We start from the raw sequence: 20,931 nt of genomic DNA on the forward strand, positions 1-20,931 counted from the left end.
CGATCGTGTGGTATTAAACTGATACGAATTTGCTGTGTAGTGACAGAGTATAGGCTTGGGGCATTCTCCGCCGGTGCTGCCACCATCGGAGAATATTGCAAACAACTAGTACATACAAATGCACGGGTTTAAATAGCGTGTATTATTACGATTATATTATATAGCGAAATTTATTATATAATTATTCTAAAAGTTATAGGAAGTATAATTTGTGAAAATTCTAAAAATAAAAAAGTAAATATTTTGATATCTTCAGAAGGTCTAACTTGTATTATAATTTATTATTCCAGCTAAAAAAACTTTTTAGATGAGTTCAACTACGGTAGCGAGCATAGTTTTAATCACCAGTTTTGCTGGTGGGGTCATAATTGGGGCTATTTCGGCTATAAAGAAATTTTTTAAAGGTACATAATTATAATTTTAGAAGATGTTCATAAAACATTTAATCACTAGTCGATTAAAAAAAGTATACCATTAATATTGCAAATTATATTTTATCCTCTCTTAGTATAATATGTCTATTTAATTTTTTGATTGTGTAACGAGCACTTTGTTTACTCACTTGTTTCGTCGAACTGCTTGAATCCATTTTTGCTTTTGATCAAATCTGTGTGAGAAACTATGAAGCTATAAAACTTGAATATCCGGGAAAGTTGAGTTATTGAACCCAAGGGCGTTATTGAACCCAAGGGCGTTATTGCATCCAACAACGCCCTAATTACGCTCCTCTTTACGCGTTAATATTTTTTTGGCAATTTTATTAACATTTGAAATTGTCAAAACACAACACGAATTCTTTTTCACTTATTTTTTACTACCCGAAACAGCGTTACATCACACCGAGCATCACACAAACCTCGTACCTGCGTGTTTTATAGTTTCAATAACTGCACTAGCAAAAAATTAAAATAGTTAAATATTATGACAAAGCCACCATTTCAATATTATTTTAATGCTAGCAACATGAACTGTAACCGGGACGGTGGCGTGAAATACTGATAATTTATGATTTCTGCCGTTAAAGCGCTGCGGTCGGAATTTGTTGAAATCAACTGAAATGCACCAAGCCTATACAACATTGGCAGTTGTATGGAATAAAGTTAACTTACCAAAAGTACTTCCGTCTCTACTAAATGGAGCTACGTCCTTGTAGCTTACTCCAGCTAACTTCATAACTTTTCGAACTAAGCTAAAGCCATTACTATGTACTCCCGATGATGGAATACCTATGACAACATCACCCTCTTCAATATCCTCAATGTGAGGCATTAGTTGTGATCTTTCTACTGCACCTACTGCAAATCCTAAAATACAGAATATTATTAACATTAATAGGAAAATTAAAAATGCAAATAAAGCAAAATCTCCAAAAGCCTTAACCCAAATAAACAACTGTGGTTTTGTCAAATGGAATTTTGAATGTCGAAAACTGACGTATTATGAATTTTCAAATGTTTCAATTCTGAATTATTACACAGGAAAAAAAACATTATATTATTATATCAATAGTTAGAAAACTATAAATCTTTAAATAAAACGTATGGAGAAAAATCTTTATAATTTAAAGAAATATTATAATTAATATACAGGGTTGTTCACCACATACGACACGGAGTATTGTAGCTAAACGATGAGATTTTTACAAATTGTAAGTTTTGGGTTCGATGAAGGACTATTAGAGGTACAATTTAAAAATAATTTTACAAGATACAGAGTGTTCCAAATAAGTAAAAAATATCAAAGTTGTATTTTTTTAAATGGAACACCCTGTATATTATTACATTTTAGTTTCTACGATTAAAATAAAGGTAAATTTTACCTATCTCTTTGAGTTTCCGTAGAAAATGCATTTTTCTTGTAATTTAGAACTTATTTATCAATATACCCATGGACTATTGACATTTTAGATTATTTTAAAGATGTACCAAATTTTTAAAGAGTACAGATACTAATATTGTCGATATAATTCGTTCAATTTCATTAAATTGCAAAAAACTGTTTAAATATTTGTTAAAGGGGACCAATTAATATGATTCCAGTATTCAAATTTACATTAACTGACTGTTTGCGTTGATAAAAATAATACTATTGCTCCAAATGTCTAAAAACTGAATTTTGTATGGGCATTAGACAGTGTGATAAAAAGTAACACCTTAAAAATGATATTTCATTTTTTTAATAAATGCTTATTTATAACAACAAAGACTTTAATTTGATAACTTATTATTATATTGATTTCTGACTCAAAAATCCACATTTATTTATAATAATTTATTAACGAACACAATTAAGTATGTCATTAATTAGTATATGGGCGGAAATAATGGTGTTATATTTAATTAATGGTATACTCTTTTATAAAGATTTAAATAGTTTTCTTTTTGCATACAAATGGGCTAGTAATATTATCGTTTTGCTAAAAACGATAATATTACTAGTCTGTACATTTTGTGCATTGCAAACAATCTAAAATGTCAATATTCCATGGATATATTGATAAATGAGGTCTAAATTATAAGAAAATGCATTTTCTACGAAAACTTGAAGGGATAGGTAAAAAATGGTATAATACAATTTGATAGACAATTTAATTGTGCATCTGATTCTCCTAAAATATACAGGGCATTCCATTTAAATTAAAGAAGTTATTGCCGTTTGAAGCTAATAATTATTTAAAATAAATTTTTAGACACTCTGTATAAGGTAGTATTATTTTTATTATTGCAACACAATAACTGATCAATAAATAAACTTCATTAAATATTTAGTATTAAAAACATTGATACCCTTGGAGAAATGAAGCTTTAAAATTTTTACTGCAATTTCACAAAATTGAAAATATTTCAAAAACGGTAAGGTTTAAGTATAATAAACCTTAATCAAATTTACCTTTATTTTAATCGTAGAAACTAGAAATGTAATAATATACAGGGTGTTCCATTTAAAAAAATACAACTTTGATATTTTTTATTTATTTGGGACACTCTGTATCTTGTAAAAATATTTTTAAATTGTAGCTCTAATAGTCCTTCAACGAACCCCAAACTTACAATTTGTAAAAATCTCATCGTTTAGCTACAATACTCCGTGTCGTATGTGGTGAACAACCCTGTATAATATATCCCTACATCTAAATTAAACAAAACAAAAATAAGTTCAAAAAGTTTCAAAAATGCCAGGTTACTACTCTGAAAACAGATTAATATTGTTATGCGAGAAAATTAAACGATTATCCTCTATCCTCTATATACAAGATTTCAGCATAAATCGTAAATCGCCTTGTATCCTCGCCAGCAGCGAGTACGATACGCCTGACCCGATGTTAGTTGCGTGCCGAGTAATCCTCGAGGATCGACAAAAACCCTCGAGACATACCGAGGATATGAATACTCGGGTGACCGAGTATTTTTCACTCGAGTGATCGCATAACTAGTTAATTCAACTTTAAATTTTTGGGACGCCCTGTATTACTAGGCCCTATTTTGTTTCTTCTTTTTATTAACGACATTGCTAACATAAACATCAGTGGCAAAATATGTCTTTTTGCGGACGACACTAGCTTCACTTGGAGCAACAAGGACATCGCGGCACTTCATAGGATTATATCAAATGACTTAATCACCATTAAATCTTGGTGCGATTCGAACCTCCTGAGTCTCAACATTTCTAAAACTAAGGCTTTGTCGTATAAAAACTCGTTGCAGCCTTTTGTACTTGACAACACCACCATTGACGTCGTAAAATCCGTAAAATTCTTAGGGCTTGTTGTGGACAATTCTCTGAAATGGGACATACATATCGAAGCTTTGTCGAAAAAATTGAGCTCTGCCTGTTTTGCATTAAGGTCTGTTTCTAAGGAGCTTAACTTGTCAGTGGCTAGAACTGTTTATTATGCACTTTTTGAGTCGCACCTCAGGTATGCCCTTCCATTCTGGGGTACGTGTTGTGCGGCTCAATTTGACCGCATTTTCAAGCTCCAGAAGAGAGCTGTTCGATATTCACTGGGACTAAACAGCAGAACTCATTGCCGGGGCTTTTTTAGAGAATTAAAAATATTGACTCTTCCTTCCTTATTTATATTTGAATCCGTTTGCCTAATACGTAAACATGTATCAGCTTCTCAAGAAAGGCCATCTCACACTTATCCACTCAGGAACGCGGAGCAAGATCTTTATCTACCTACCCCACGCTCAGAGTTAGTTAAAAGTTCAATATTATACAACTCGAAAAAAATGCACAATCACCTGCCATTTGAAATCAAATCCATAACATCATTTTTTTCATTTCGCAAAGCATTGAACTCTTATTTACTAGACAAGGCTTTCTACGCCGTTAATGAATTATATTTGAATTGAAAATCGAATTTGATCTTGAAAACACTGGTCTAATGTTTGCTATTGCTATATTTACTAATGACATCGAAATTAATTTATTTAGAGGTCATTGATATTTTGCTATAAACTGGCTAAATATTTTTGAATATTATTTTAATTTTTTTTGTTCTTTGACATTGTAAACATTTATATATGTTTATTTTAACAATAAGACTGACAATATTATTTGTATAATGTTTTGTATTATCTTTTGTTTGTTTGTTTGTGTACCTTGTTTTTTTTTACTTTGTTTGTTAGTTTATCTTTGTCCACAAATTGAAAATTTTTTTGACAATAAAGGCATTTATTTATTTATTTATTATAAAAAATAAAATTGGACTATAGTTTACTTTACCTGCAAGATCATATTCTCCTTTTTGATACATATCTGGCATTTCTGCAGTTTCTCCACCTGTTAAAGATAAAAAAAACAGTAGAATATAACAGAAAAACATTCTAATATAAACAATAATATATGTTATGATTCTAAAGCTTATGCAATAAGTTTACATATATTGACAATACAGATATGACATTGAATATCGATGAAAACTCTGATAAGAGTAACTATTTGTCAGTTACATACATGGTACTTTATACTTAAAATGTAATTCAAAGAAGAGTAATGCTGAAATTTAATTACCTATTAATGAACATCTCGCTTGTGTACAACCTTCCGCAATTCCACTAATCACTTGTTTCGCGGTTTTAATATCTAGGGCTCCACAAGCAAAATAATCTAAGAAAAACAACGGTTCAGCACCATGGGCTAGAATATCATTGACACACATAGCTACTAAGTCAATTCCTATTGTACTATGCAACTCCATTTCTTGAGCAATCTACAATTTTTATATTTCAGTTTATAACTACATATATAGTTCTTCCCATATAACTTTTCGTAGTTTCGACATTATATAATATCGCTAATGTTATGAGGTTTATTTTCAATATACAGTTCTTCGGATTGTCTTTACAAGAGGAAAACCTTTTTTATTATTAACTTTTTGAGAAAAATACAATATTCATAAAAAAATTTTGCTTGTTCTAAAATGGTTACTCCCGGTTATACTTTTATAAATTTCCATAACGTTTTAGAGAAAAATAAAAAAAAACATCTTGAAAATTTTAAACTCAAAAGCCTTAAACTCAAAACATGTCCTAGTAATCCAAACGCTTCTCTATGCTAATAAAATATTAGTTTTCATTCTTTGATAGAATGTTATTGATTGAATTTTAAATAACATCATATTTGTTTAAAATGGCAAAGAAGCATAAAATTTATTGAGTTTAATGTTACGGTAAGAGCAACAGCAAGTTTAACAGCAAAAAAAATATGACGTTAATCAAAATTCATAATAGCCATCTATCAAAGAATGCACATCATGTATAGTGTAAATAAAACCCTTAAAAATTAATTTCTTTACCTTTAATTTTGTTCCTACACCATCAGTGCCAGAAACAAGCAGGGGATCTCTGTATCCAGCTGTCTTTGTGTCGAATAAACCGCCAAATCCACCCAGAGCACCCATAACACCAGATCTATCTGTTAATTTTGCAGAGGGCTTGATGTGATCAACTAATTCATTTCCGGCAGAGATATCAACACCACTTTGCTTATATGTTAGTTGCCCAGATTTTAGAATGGCTCTAAAAATATATTATTTATAAAGTCTATCTAAATTCAGGGTTTTGATTAACGAAAGATAATGACGAAAATACATATATTAAAAATAGATAAACGGGTTTTGCTACATTTTGTCCCATTTCGCGTCAAGCATTAAAAAACGCCACCCTATACAGGGTGGTGCATCATTGTTAGAAACATAGGAAATCCCATGCAAATTTCGAACTGTCTAAGTACTGGCTCCCCTGTTGATTTTGCAGTGAAGTTATAAATAAATAATAGGATATAAAAAAATGTTTAAATATCTCAATACGGACAAGGTACGAATAGTACTGTCTTTGGCAGTTATTTATTTATAGAAAAAATATGATATGCTACCTTCCTATTCCTTTATGAGCAATGTCTTTCCTATGCTGTTCGCCATCAAATCGAATAATTTCACAAGCCTTGGTAGCATTTATGGCAGCGTCAATTAATTGAGGTGCCAATGAAACAGCAATCAATACCCTTCCACCATTTGTCACAAAGTTACCATCTTTCATGGCAGTTCCACAATGGAATACATAGTTATTAGGTTTCACATTAACTGCATCAATTCCTAAAATTTTCAATTTCACATATTTCATTATTCTACTTACTGAGTATTTTATTTACTATTTCAAATATTTTTTCTCTTGAATTCAAAATAAAACATAAATCTTATAAGCACTATAGGCTTGGTGCATTCTCCGCCGGTGCTGCCCCCATCGGAGAATCCTGTAAACAACCGACTTGTGCAAATACTCGAGCTTAAATAGCGAGTACACGAAAAATTTGAAAAGTGTTAGTAAGTGCAATTTGTAAAAAATCTAATAAAATAAAAAGGTAAACCCTTTTGCTATCTTCAGAAGGTCTAACGTGTATTATAATTTATTATTCAAGCTAATAAAACAAAAAAAAAATAGATGAGTAATACATGCCGGCTTGCGTGCCTGTGTGTAACCGGGGCCATAAAAACCGCTCCTACAAATGCGATGGAAGTCTTGTTGAACTTACCACCACTACATATTTTCATACAAGGTGATGCACAGGTTAATTCACGGTCAGCAGCACATAAGCCAGATGCATAGTGCAGCTAACCAGAAGCTAATCGAAGAGCTAAAAGCAGGCAAAGTATTGGGATTACCAATTGATGCAACAGCTACCAGGTATAGTTTCAACAACAAATTTAATATAACCATACTAGGAAGGGAAGACTGGAGTAAAGGTGTATCCATTCAAGCTGAGGCAACCTGGTATACAGACGGCTCAAAAACGTCAGAAGGCGTAGGAGCTGGGATAATCGGGCCGAAACAAGGGAGATTCTTCCACGTAAGCCTGTCTAAGGATGTCACAATTTTCCAGGCAGAAATAATGACAATCCACTATTGTGTAGAAGAAATAATAAGGCAACAAAGAACAAATCGTTCTGTGGCCATCTTTACAGACAGCCAAGCGGCGCTAAAGGCACTCGGCTCCGCGGAGGTCAATTCTAGACTAGTGTGGGACTGTGTGCGTGCTCTGAATACTTTAGGCGAATGTAGCACTGTTACGTTGGCCTGGGTGCCAGGGCACGAGGGTCGCAAGGGTAACGAAAAGGCAGATGAAAGGGCCAAGCAAGGCTCATCAATGCCATTCATAGGCCCAGAACCCTTCTGCGGCGCTGCAAAGGCGGTCACGAGAATGGCCACGGAATGATGGGTGGCCAACAAATCTCTAGAATGGTGGAGAAACTCACCAGGGCAGAGACAGGCGAAAAGGTTCATTGTAGAACATTCGCCAAAATTCACGGTAGATTTTATAAGCAAGGACAGAAATGCAGTCTAAGCTGTAGTAGGTCTACTAACAGGGCATTGTAAGCTAAATAGGCATCTGAAGCTGATGGGACTGACAGAAGAAGCTATGTGTAGGTTCTACCAATCTGAAGAAGAAACGTCAGAACACATTTTATGTCGGTGTGACAGCCTGGCAAATGTGCGGTTCTCGGTAATAGGCAATGATGGGCCATTGCCAGGGAGCTACATGGAGGGTTCAGTCTCCAAGTTGCTAAACTTTGTAAAAAGGATAGGACTGGAGAATGTAATCTAAGGATCAGAAGAGGACCACAATAGATCTGAGAAGGTCGCAGTGGATCAGGCCGAAAGCCACCTCTAAGAATCTAGTCTAATTTAATCTACATGCGGGCTGCTAACTTATTGATTATGTGATTATCACACCAAATTATTTGTAAAAAAATGCTTTTTCTAAATATGCCAATGAGCCACCCTCGTTCCATTTGAAAAAATTGAGATATGATTAAAAATACGATTTGGGCATATTTTAACTTGCCAGGACAAGACGCCAAAAATAAGAGACGATTGAATCTATTTTTCCAAAGCATCTTGATTAAAAATTAGTGTTTTTAACACAGCCATGAAAGCTACATAGAAATTTAAAATACGATTTTTTAAGCAAAAATGTCAAAAGTTGCCATATGATATGCTATTTTATTCAGACTGTCATTTTCTATTGAACAAAGTAAAAAAATACCGAAGGTGCCATTTAAAAATCAAAAGTTGTAGTCATTTCCGGTGAAACAGGAAGTGTCCAAAAACAACTGAATACGCCAATCAATCCTAATTTATCTCATATACTAACATACCAAATCACAGAAAAAATAAAAAAAGGTATAAGGGTGAACCACTATTGAGAAACACTTCTTACCTGTTTGGAACTCTTAACAAATGTCTAATTTAATAACTACAGTAATATTTTGCGAGCTGTACAAATGAAATGAAAAAAATATACGTTTAATTTTTATATACTATACCTTTAATAACTTGGCCTTTACTGGAAGTTTCTGGGTATCCCCTAGATGCCATAACAACACCTACTGCAGTTAAATCTTTCTTCCAAACGAGGTTTTGAGATTCAAGTGTTTTGTCACAACAAGATACCATTATTTCGTACAAATCAGACTCTAGAAGTGGTAGAATGACCTCTGTTTCTGGGTCCCCGAAACGACAGTTGAACTCTAACACTTTGGGACCGTCAGGTGTAAGCATCATCCCAGCATAGAGTACACCTATTTAAGAAAAGAACATTTTTTTGTCTTTAAAAGTGTAAGTATTTTAAGGAGTTGATAGATATTGACAAATGCAAAATATTTTCTATTTACCATTTTTAAACTATGTCTAAAACTTTGTGTTAAGCTAACTAAAGATAACAGTTAATATTGACCCAAAATATTCCCCTTTAGAACTTCATCTGTCATGTTAAGAAATGAAAGTAAATATAAAGCGCCTCTCGTGTGTGTTCGCGTTTAAAACTTTCAATTAATGCCTGTATATTAGGGTGTCCGTTATTTACAAAGTTGATCATTACGACACCCTCTAAATTTTTGGTTTATTGTCTAAAAAAAAATAATAGACCATTGTAAACCCTTAATATTCACAATAAACTTTGCCCCAAAAGACGATTCATTTCCCATTTATATTACATTGGAATTTGCCACTTTTTGCAAATACATTTTTCTCTCTCGATCTTGTTCATTCGCAGCCATGACAATTACGTATTCTTGTACAGAATTGAAAGCTCTACAAAAAAGTAACTTACATTTTTTCGATAAACCCACTCATTCAAAAGTTATTCACGGTTAAAGTTAACTGGTTAAATTCCTAAATTTTTCAACATTTTTGACAAAATTATGATTATTTTTGAAAGATTTAGTCTATTATTTGAAAAAAAAAACAATTTTCATGATACCATGATAAACAATTTTCAATCATGGAAAACAATTGAATGCATGACAGGTAGTTAATTCTAATACTTATTATTTTTGAGCTTGTATTCTTTTGCAGTACTTAATTAACTAAAGTTCGGTAAATTTCTGTTATTTCCATATATAATATAACATTTTTTTTTTCTATTGAGTTGACGATTTGAATTTATTTTTACAAACATTCTTGCCAACATACGGATTTTTTCTGCGCAAGAGCACTTCAACGAATTTAGAATCTCGACTATAGTGGAGACACTAAACGCATTGAAGAAGGTAATCTTAACCGTGAATAACTTTTGGAGGAGTAGGTTTATCGAAAAATTGTAAGAGACCTTTTTTGTAGAGCGTTCAATTCTGTACAAGAATATGTGATTGTCATGGCTGCGAGAGAACAAGATCGAGAGAATATGTGAATGTATGTATTCACAAAATACAACAAAATCTAATAATATAGTTTGAAAAATTGAATTAAAATTAAACTAAATTTATTTATTTAAATTAAATTAAATAAAGTTAAGCGAGCCCCTCGTGTCAAAATTAGATGATTAAATTTTCGCAATTTTTACACCATTTGATGACCAGTGGCGCCTCTAGTGTTTGTCTTTTATTCCCATTTATGGCCATTAAAGAAAAAGTTCTAAAGGGGGATGTTTAGTGATTTTGACATTTGATATATATGTTTTTATATGCAAATTTATACAGGGTGGTCCGAACTGTACTTATTCCGTAAACTTCGGTAGCATATTCTGTAGATAAAAATAAGTAAACAAGTTCGTATAAATGTATGTCCTCAAATGCTTATGTTTCGTAGATACAGGGTGTAGAAGCTTCATTTTTATTTCGATTTTTTCCAAATAATTTCTGAAGTAACGTCAATATTTGGATGAAAATCGGTGTCTGGGAATTTTTAGACATGAGAAATTTGATTTTCATCTCAATATGATTCCTACAAGTGGAGGGCGCCACCTACATATTTTTTAACTCGTTTGAAGAGTAATAACTTTTCGTCCGTACCTGTATAAAACTACTGAGTAAAAAAATTAACATTTACGACGTTTTCTACGTGAAAAAGGTCTCTTGGTAAAAATCGCCACGAGTAATGGTTTTCGAGATATTTGGAATCGAAATTATCAATACCTGTCATCATTGACATAAATTAAACATGTTGACTAAATAGTTATTAGACTGAAATCATAAATTTGAAATGTTTTTGTGCTAAAAGTTCAACAGAAACTGTTTTATCGTCATTTTTTGCAGAAAAATTTATGATTAATTTAAAAAAAATAAAAACTTCCTAAATTTTATTATTCCAGTGAAATAACTATCTACTCAAGTGTTATAATGACATGTATTGACTATTTCCATTCTAATCTTGAGAATGGTTGCTCATAGCAATTTTTACAAAGAGATATTTTTTACGTAAAAAGTCACAGAGATGTATATTTTTTCGCTCCGTAGTTTTATACAGGTACGGATAAAAAGTTATTACGCTTCAAAACAGTTAAAACACATGTAGCTGGCGCCCTCTACTAGTAGGAGTCATATTGACATCAAAATCAAATTTCTCATATTAAAAAACTCCCAGACGCCAATTTTCATCCAAATATTGATGTTACTCAGGGGTGGATGGGGAAGTGGAAACCGGCCCGGGAAAAATAGACAACCGGCCCAAATCCAGAAAAGCAAAATGACCACAACGAAGAAACATATTTTATTTATTAATATAAGGTGTCCCAGAAATAAGTGCAAGTATTTTAACTGGTAATATAGTCGAACCCCAGAAACACGCCTATGAGTTTTCTTTTTCGCAAAAAAACTTTTGAAAATTCGGAATTTTTTGAAAAATGTTTTGGATTTTTTTTAGTTTCTAGTTAAAAAACATAATTCCTTGATAATATGGCAACATAGGTAGTAGATTTACAAGAAAGAAAATCCAGAAAAGATCCAGTGGTTCTGAAAATTTGAGCAAAAAATTATTTTTTGGAAATTTTCAAAGGAAAATAACTGCGTTATTTTGGACTTATTTGAGAAACGATGAAGAGAAAATATGTTGCTTTTATCGTGATCTACCACTCCTTAAAATACTTGTACTTATTTCTGGGACAACCTGTAGGTATATAAGTAAGGGTGTTTTTCGCTAGTGCGAAAAAGCTCTTTTGCCTCCGGTTTAAAAAAAATTAATTGTCATGATCAAAATTTTCGTAAAGACCAATATTGAGTCGGACATAAATATGAATGTTTACTACAAAATGGCTCAGTTTTACAGGGTTCTACTGCTATATTTCCATTATCGATAACGGTAATTTGATCTTGAATAGGCTACGATTCTGAGTCACGACTTTGAGAAACTTTAAGACTTCCTGATTCATTCAGTTCAGCTAACCCAATCCTCTGTGAAATACATTACTTTTAGCTTTTCGGATATATACTTTCTTACACATTGTACAAAGAAATTCTCTCTTTTCTGCTACAGCAGCAGCCTCCTCATGTACACGTGTTTTTAACTGAATGAACCGCGGTCGCCATTAAAACTGCAGCATTTTTTAGGTTACTATATAGTTCTTATTACGAAACTTTTCCTCTATACTTTTGTACATTTGGCATCTTGTATGATAATGCCATGACTCTAACCAAAAAAATCTAGGCAATACCTAGGCAGTGGATATAAATGTGTTCTGATGTAATGTTATGTTACAGTCCATAATAAGAATATTTGGATTTTCGAGACATTAATATTTTATTATCTAATCTAGTAATCTCAGTAATTTTTAGCAAATTCATTTTAGCAACATTTTGAACAACAATTTAGACTTGGCTTTTAGTTCTCAGACTTGGCTTTTAGTCCGTCCCGAATTCGCCAAGCATAGATATGTTTTCTCCGTCAACCGCAGAGTTGGCGTCAAATTCGTCTACATTCTTACAATGGGGAGCTCGAAAAATATTGCACCGAGGCCCCCAATTGTCAATCTACGCTACCGTATTCTTAGTATACATTTAGATCGAGACTATTTAAATTTACCTAATGCTATTCATTCTATTTTTTTGCTGCCAGTCAGTCATATTTATTAGTTATTAATGAAAGAATATTGGGTAAAACTATAAAGGGTGAGCGTTAAATAAGTGCAAATATTTTCAGGGGTGGTATATTTCGACCCCAGGCTTTTAGTACACGTCTATGAGTATTTTTTTGGCAAAAAGAGATGTTAAAAATCGAGCATTTTCTTTTAAATTTTCCTGTATATTTTAGAAAACTTTTTAGAACTTCCTGTTTGCCGTAAATTTTCCCACGGTATAGTTTCTTAATCTCTGATATTACGGCACTAAAAGAGATGCAAATACCGAAAAATTGAGGTCGCTCAAATTTCAAAAAATCTATTTTTTTTTAATTTCCAAACTTTAATATCTCGATTGGACTTTAATATCTCTACCAACCCTAAAAATATTTGCACTTATAGACTCACCTTGTATAATAATTTTCAAACCCAACAAACAACAGATGATTATTAAAATTATAAGTGTCCTAGAGGAAGACATTTTACAATAGTTATTTTACAAATTGGTGTTTATGTTTAAAAGCAACTGACGATTATACTGATGAAAATCGATTGTTAGTTAGCTATGGAGTCACTAAGGATCTTACGTCACTTTAGTTAGAAGTTTAACCATTTAATTTTTGCTAATCCAATCTTTTCTGAGCTCTGATCGGGATCGGCCCACCGGCCCATTTTTCCACCGGCCCACCGGGAATTTTCCCGTTTTCCCATATGGCCCATCCACCCCTGATGTTACTTCAAAGATTATTTAGAAAAAATTAAAATAAAAATGAAACTTCTACACCCTGTATCTCTGAAACTAAGCATTTTAGGACATACGTTTATACGAACTTTTTTACTTATTTTTATCTGCAGAATATGCTTCCGAAGTTTCCGGAATACAGTTCGGACTACCCTGTATATGTATATAATTTTTATATACATTTGACTGTGTTTCTATATGCAAAATATAAAAAACAACCCTTGTATTTTACAAAAAAATATATTACCTGTATAATCAATGCCCTCTTTACAAAAACCACTGAGAGCTCTTTCTAAAACTGCTTTCTGAATATATTTTAACTGTTCCTCGGATATTAGAGGGCAAGGACAATATGCGCCCATGCCACCTGTATTCTCGCCCTTATCATTATCAAATATTCTTTTATGATCTTGAGCTGGTAACATGGCCTTGATTGATTTCCCATCACAAAAGGCAAGCACCTGTTGAAATAGTATATAGTACAATACAGGGTATCCTAATATTCCGTGGACATAGAACTACTACGTATTTTTGGAATCAAAATAAGTTCATTGTACAGGGTGTCCCACTAAGAATAGCTCTCGCTTGTATCTCGGAAAGTATTAGCCGTACGGCATGCGGAAAAATATATTTATAACTAAAGAGGCTATGAGAAATTGCCAGAAATTATTTTCAATATTGTAGAACGACCGCTAGAGGGCGCAACTGTCTTAGCTGATAGTAAAGAGTAATGAAAGCTTAAAAAGTCAGTGAAACCGCATCTTGATATCTTCTTTCAAACCGAAGATATTAGCAAAATTATATTAAATTGGAAAATATAAGCCCTTAATTACCATATTTTTATAACACGGTATCAGTAGCCCTCTTGATTATGCCCATTCGAATAAAAAAATAAGATAGAAACGATTAGATTATTTAAAATCGACAATATACCAGAATACCATAATACCAGATATATCTAATAATTAAGATGTTAATAACAGTGAACACGAAACGATGCCTCAGTGAAGTCATGGTAGGCTTTGGAAAAAAGTTGCTTTTTACGTAATAGTATAAACGTCAAATTGTTATTAGATCAACATTTTGATAGTCTTAGCAGCTTTTTTCCCTTTTGAAGAAAGGCATTTTTAGAAAAGCAATCAGAAGATAAAACGCTGCTGAGACTATTAAAATGTTGATATAATAATATTTTGATGTTTAAAGTATCCGTTTAAAAGCAACTTTTTCCAAAGCCTACCATGAATTCACTGAGATGTCGTTTCTTGTTCACTGTCATTGATATCTTAATTACTAGATATTAATACGCCTGGTATTATGGCATTCTGGTACACTGTCGAATTTTTGAATAAAATAATCTTTTTTATCTTACTCTTTATTAGAATGATCATAGTCAAGAGGGCTAGTGATATCGTGTTAGAAAAATAAGGTAATTAAGGGCTTATTTTTTCGTATTATTACAATTTTGCAAATAACTTTGGTTTGAAAAAAGATATCAAGATGCGGTTTTCACTGACTTTTCAAGCTTTTATTACTCTTTACCATCAGCTAAAATTACATATACTATCGCATTTAATTTTTTTGAAAAAACGCGCCATGTTTCTTAAACTGTAAGAGAGCACCCCCTAGTGTCTACGTTCAAAAGCTTATTATTATTGTTTATATAGTATAATATAGGGCAACAAACGCTCTTTTAAACGAGCCCCCGTTTGTTGGATTCCATCCATCCAGTCCGGAGTTATTAATTATTTAAATAAAAGCAGATCTAATCTACCCCCACCACTTTTTTTGGCAGATAGGGGAAAATGATTCTAACAAAAAATATTCAGAATTTACTGAAGATTATAAAGCTATTATACAGGGTTGTTCACCACATACGACACGGAGTATTGTAGCCAAACGATTAGATTTTTACAAATTGTAAGTTTTGAGTTCGTATAGAGCTACAATTTAAAAATATTTTTGCAAGATACAGAGTCCCAAATAAATAAAAAATATCAAAGTTGTATTTTTTTAAATGAAACACCCTGTATATTATTGCATTTTTAGTTTCTACGATTAAAATAAAGGTAAATTTGATTAAGGTTTATTACACTTAAACCTTACCGATTTTGAAATATTTTCAATTTTGTGAAATTGCAGTATAAATTTTAAGGCTTCATTTCCCCGAGGGTATCAAAGTTTTTAATACTAAATATTTACTGAAGTTTATTTATTGATTAGTTATTGTGTTGCATTAATAAAAATTATACTACCTTATACAGAGTGTCTAAAAATTTATTTTAAATAATTACTAGCTTTAAACGGCAATAACTTGTTTAATCTAAATGGAACACCCTGTATATTTTATGAGAATCAGATGCACAATTTAATTGTCTATCAAATTGTATTATACCACTTTTTACCTATTCCTTCAAGTTTTCATAGAAAACGCATTTTCTTATAATTTAGACCTCATTTATCAATATACCCATGGAATATTGACATTTTAGATTGTTTTTAAAACAACAAATGTACAAAATGTACAGTCTAGTAATATTATCGTTTTTAGTAAAACGATAATATTACTAGCCCATTTGTATGCAAAAAGAAAACTATTTAAATCTTTATAAAAGAGTACACCTTTAATTAAATATACCACCAGTATTTCCGTCCAAATACTAATTAATTACATACTTAATTGTGTTCGTTAATAAATTATTCTAAATAAATGTGGATTTGAATCAGAAATCAATATAATAATAAGTTATGAAAATGAACGTCTCTGTTGTTATAAATAAGCATTTGTCAAAAAATGAAATAACATTTTTAAGGTGTTAGTTTTTTTTACCACACTGTCTAATACACATACATAATTCATTTTTTTAGTATTTGAAGCAATTATTATTAATCAACGCAAACAGTCAATTAATGTAGTTTGAATACTGGAATCATATTAATTGGTCCTCTTTAACAAATATTTAAACAGTTTTTTTATTTTTTAAAGAAATAAACAAACTATATCGACAATATTAGTATCTGAACTCTTTAAAAATTTGGTACATCTTTAAAAATAATTTAAAATGTCAGTATTCCATGGGTATATTGATAAATGAGTTCTAAATTACAAGAAAATGCATTTTCTACGGAAACTTGAAGAGATAGGTAAAAAATGGTATAATACAATTTGATAGTCAATTAAATTGTGCATCTGATTCTTATAAAATATACAGGGTGTTCCATTTAAATTAAACAAGTTATTGCCGTTTAAAGCTAATAATTATTTAAAATAAATATTTAGACACTCTGTATAAGGGAGTAATTTTTTTATTATTGCAACACAATAATTGATCAATAAATAAACTTCAGTAAATATTTAGTATTAAAAACTTTGATACCCTCGGAGAAATGAAGCCTTAAAATTTATACTGCAATTTCACAAAATTGAAAATATTTCAAAAATGGTAAGGTTTAAGTGCAATGAACCTTAATTAAATTTACCTTTATTTTAATCGTAGAAATTAAAAATGTAATAATATACAGGGTATTCCATTTAAAAAAATACGACTTTGATATTTTTTATTTATTTGGGACACTGTATCTTGTAAAAACATTTTTAAATTGTAGCTCTAATAGTCCTTCAACTAACCCAAACCTTACAATTTGCAAAAATCTAATCGTTTAGCTACAATATTCCGTGTCGTATGTGGTGAACAACCCTGTATACAGGGTTATTCTTGTAAGTTGGTCATGCTTTTGGGGAAAGATGGGGGACGTTGAAATATTAATTTTGATATAGCACACTATGGGTCGGAAATGCCTATTACGCAAGATACAGGGTGTTAAAGTTTTTGAAAAATTAAAGATATTCTTTAATAGTTTTTTAACAGTTGAAGGTATCGCTATAAAATTTTATTATAGGAGTCTACCTAACAGGAGCACTTTAAATTTAAAAAGAAGAGGTTTTCGTTTCAACCAGTGGCGTAGATGTGATACAAATCAGGTAATTTTTTCAAAAAAATAGTACGCCACTGATAAAATAAAAAATTTCGGAGTTTTTTCATTTACTTGGTTTATTTCCAAGAAAAAATGTCTCTTGCAACATTCTCCTATCTAACACCATTTTGTCACAATTTAAAAATAAATAATTTTTTTAATGAGAACCTTAAATATGCGAATTATTATAACTACCTTAAAACTAAGAATTTTATTATTAACAATAAAAAAAATTATGGTTTGGTTTGGCGTATCAGTGGCGTACTATTTTTTTGCAAAAATCACCCGATGCGTATCACATCTACGCCACTGGTTGAAACTAAAACCTCTTCTTTTCACACTTAAAGTGTCTCTGTTAGGTAGACTCCTATAATTAAATTTTATAACGATACCTTCAACTGTTAAAAAACTATTAAAGGATATCTTTAATTTTTCAAAAACTTTAATACCCTGTATCTTGCGTAAGAGGCATTTCCGACCCATAGTGTGCTATATCAAAATTAATATTTCGACGTCCTTTATCATTCCCTGAAAGCATGACCGACTTACAGGAATCACCTTGTATAGTACCCCTTATCTAGGCAAAATTGTGTAACACCTCAATTTTCTTATTTTTTATAGCAGTTGCGCCCTCTAGCGGCCATTCTACAAACTTGAAAATAATTTCCTGCAATTTCTTTTAGCCTCTTTAGTTATGAATATTTTTTTCCGCAATCCCTACGGCTAATACTTTCCGAGATATAGTCGAGAGCTATTCTTAGAGAGACACCTTGTACACAATTTACCTGTAAACAAAAGTGCTTCGTCTGTCCGCTAGAAGGCATCAAACTTTAAAAAAATTAACACATTTGTTCAGATATTTTAAGAACCGTTATTTTGATTTGAATTAAATTTTGGGTGTCTATGTTTTGCTAAGTGTTTTAACATTTGACTTTCACAAAAAAACAATAAAAAGTACGAGAAGGGTGAAAAGCCCCCACACCTACGGTCGATTTTTATTTCGTACAATGGTCCTTCTAAAATTTACTACATTTTTTGTCTCTTGTAGAAAAACGACATAGCGATAGCGCATACTTTTTGAGGAAAAAAAATATTTTTCCGAAGCTGATTTCCAAAAAAATGTCTTTTTGTCACATCAAGCTATGGAGGCGCATCAAATCTATTATGCTCTAATAATCTAGTTGGCAAAAGTTTGACATTTTATGTTAGTATCACAAATTATATTTGACAATAAACTTCATGAAAAGCTTAAAAAAATACATTTTAAATTAATTAACATTTGGTTTTATTTTTTATTGATGCCCTCTAACAGACAAACGAGGCACTTTTGTATAAAGGTAAATTATGTGCAATTAACTTCTATGATTCAAAAAATACGTAGTTCTTCTATGTCTATCGAATATTGAAACTCCCTGTATGTTTTGTAGTCTGCTTTGGAAAAATAAATTCTGCAATTTTTTTTCTCCAAAAACTATGTGATCTGGTTTTTTTTTATAAGAAACAGAAAATGTAATAAATACTAGAGGGGCCATTTTACAAAAAGGAACACTGTCGCTGGTGGAGTTCGAAAATATTTACACTAAAATTTATGTAGGAAAGGGGTTAGTTTTCACCTCTCCCGTACTATTTCTTAATTTTTGTGAGTCAAATGTTAAAGCACTTAGCAAAACATAGTCACTCAAAATCTCATTCAAATCGGAATAACGTTTCTTAAAATATCTTAAAAAATGTGTTTATTTTTTTTAAAGTTTAATGCCGTCTAGCGGACAAACGAAGCACTTTTGTATAGAGGTAAAATGTCTCCAATGAACTTATTTTGATTCCAAAAATACGTAGTAGTTCTGTCCACGGAATATTGGAACACCCTGTATATTCTTTAATATTAAACAGTTGGAAGCCCACATTTTTTAATTACCTACAAATTTTAATAATAAAACATTTCTACACTTCTCCATTTTTTTTTTCTCAAAAACTTTAAATAAACTTTAGAAAATTATTTAGAAAAAAATTGAAACAAAAATGAAACTTCATCACCCTGAACCTCCAAAACAAAGTATTTTAGAACATAATTTATATGAACTTTTTTCCTTATTTTTATCTCTAGAATATGCTGCCAAAGTTTCCTGAATTCGGAAAGCCCTGTATTGTTGGAGCATCAACTGAGAAAATAAATAGAATGTTTGCATAAAGTAATATGTATATTCCCAAAGGGAATTATATATAATCTATAATTTCCTCTGGAAATGCCACACTTCACTTGTAGACACTCACTGACACTTCCTCTCCTTCCAATAATTCTTCTACAATAACAGTTTCTCCTGCTGCTCCAAATTTTTTATGCATTAACATGTTTTCAACTGCATAACAAGCACTTGTTTCATCGGCTGCAACAACTACTCCTTTGCCTGCAGCAAGACCGCTCGCCTTAACAACCAGTGCTGGGTAACATGCACTAGAGACACAGTTAAAATTATTAAAAAATAGAAAAATTTATACTTTGATACTTTACTCAAGAATATATTCTTTTGCTGTTTCGGCATTAGTAAATGACTTCCCGAAAGCTGTGGGTATGTCATGTCTGTACATGAAGGCTTTCGCCCAATCTTTGTTAGATTCGATCTGGGCAGCATTTTTTTGAGGGCCGAACACTTTAATGCCCTTCGATATTAGTAGATCAGCTATACCATTTGCCAGAGGATCTTCTGGACCAACTACCACTAAAGATATGTCGTTTTCTTTGGAGAATGTAGCGACAGTCTGAAATAAAAAGAAACAGCCAATTTTATTGTACATTGCACAAAGTTTTTTTGATGATATAACCTAATAAATATGCTCTTTACCTCAAAATCTGTTATATCCAGCGGTACAATTTGTGCTTTAGAAATTTGTCCAATTGCAAAACTTCCAGGAGCTACATAAATACGTTTAACAGATGGGCTTTGAGAAAGTTTCCAAACTATCGCATGTTCTCTTCCACCGCTTCCTATCACTAAAACATTCTTATCCATTTTCTTCCTTAAAAAATAATCGTACAAAAAGAATATTTTGGGGTATTTTTAAATCGCTCTTTACTATAAAATTCACAATTTACTATTAACGCAACTTGTTTTTCAAAATCGGCTTTTCAAAATTCCTTAACCACTTGTTGATACGATACACGTGACGTCAACCAATCCTATACGATTGTTAAAGCGGGCATTTCAAAATATAGTGGTGATAACCTTTCTATGCCCCCAGCAGAGAATATTGTGAAAATGTTATGAAATAACGCTGATAACTATAAAGAAACTGTCGAATAAATATGTTATGTATTATAATGCTTTGCATCACTGATTTATTAATAATACGAGCAATAATAAAATATCTTAACTGTATTTTTTCAAAGT

The 20,931-nt window shown here is 31.6% G+C and overlaps 1 protein-coding gene across 1 annotated transcript in view; it reads right to left on the reverse strand.

Moving 5' to 3' along the window:
- LOC115874265 (trifunctional purine biosynthetic protein adenosine-3) overlaps positions 1-20,724 on the reverse strand; it is a 32,338-nt gene extending 11,614 nt beyond the window's left edge. Inside the window, exons 1-11 of the mRNA XM_030889365.1 lie at positions 20,618-20,724; positions 20,386-20,560; positions 20,055-20,302; positions 19,817-19,997; positions 13,821-14,034; positions 8,828-9,082; positions 6,379-6,598; positions 5,801-6,023; positions 5,017-5,215; positions 4,729-4,785; positions 1,110-1,304 (exon numbers count right to left, since the gene is read on the reverse strand). Coding sequence (XP_030745225.1) covers positions 1,110-1,304; positions 4,729-4,785; positions 5,017-5,215; positions 5,801-6,023; positions 6,379-6,598; positions 8,828-9,082; positions 13,821-14,034; positions 19,817-19,997; positions 20,055-20,302; positions 20,386-20,553 — 1,960 coding nt within the window. The 5' untranslated portion in view covers positions 20,554-20,560; positions 20,618-20,724. The remainder of the gene's footprint in view (positions 1-1,109; positions 1,305-4,728; positions 4,786-5,016; positions 5,216-5,800; positions 6,024-6,378; positions 6,599-8,827; positions 9,083-13,820; positions 14,035-19,816; positions 19,998-20,054; positions 20,303-20,385; positions 20,561-20,617) is intronic.
- Positions 20,725-20,931: the final 207 nt, after the last annotated feature.

The sequence above is a fragment of the Sitophilus oryzae genome, unplaced genomic scaffold (genome assembly GCF_002938485.1).
Source record: "Sitophilus oryzae breed Bouriz unplaced genomic scaffold, Soryzae_2.0 scaffold_125_pilon_pilon, whole genome shotgun sequence".
NCBI lineage: Eukaryota > Metazoa > Arthropoda > Insecta > Coleoptera > Curculionidae > Sitophilus > Sitophilus oryzae.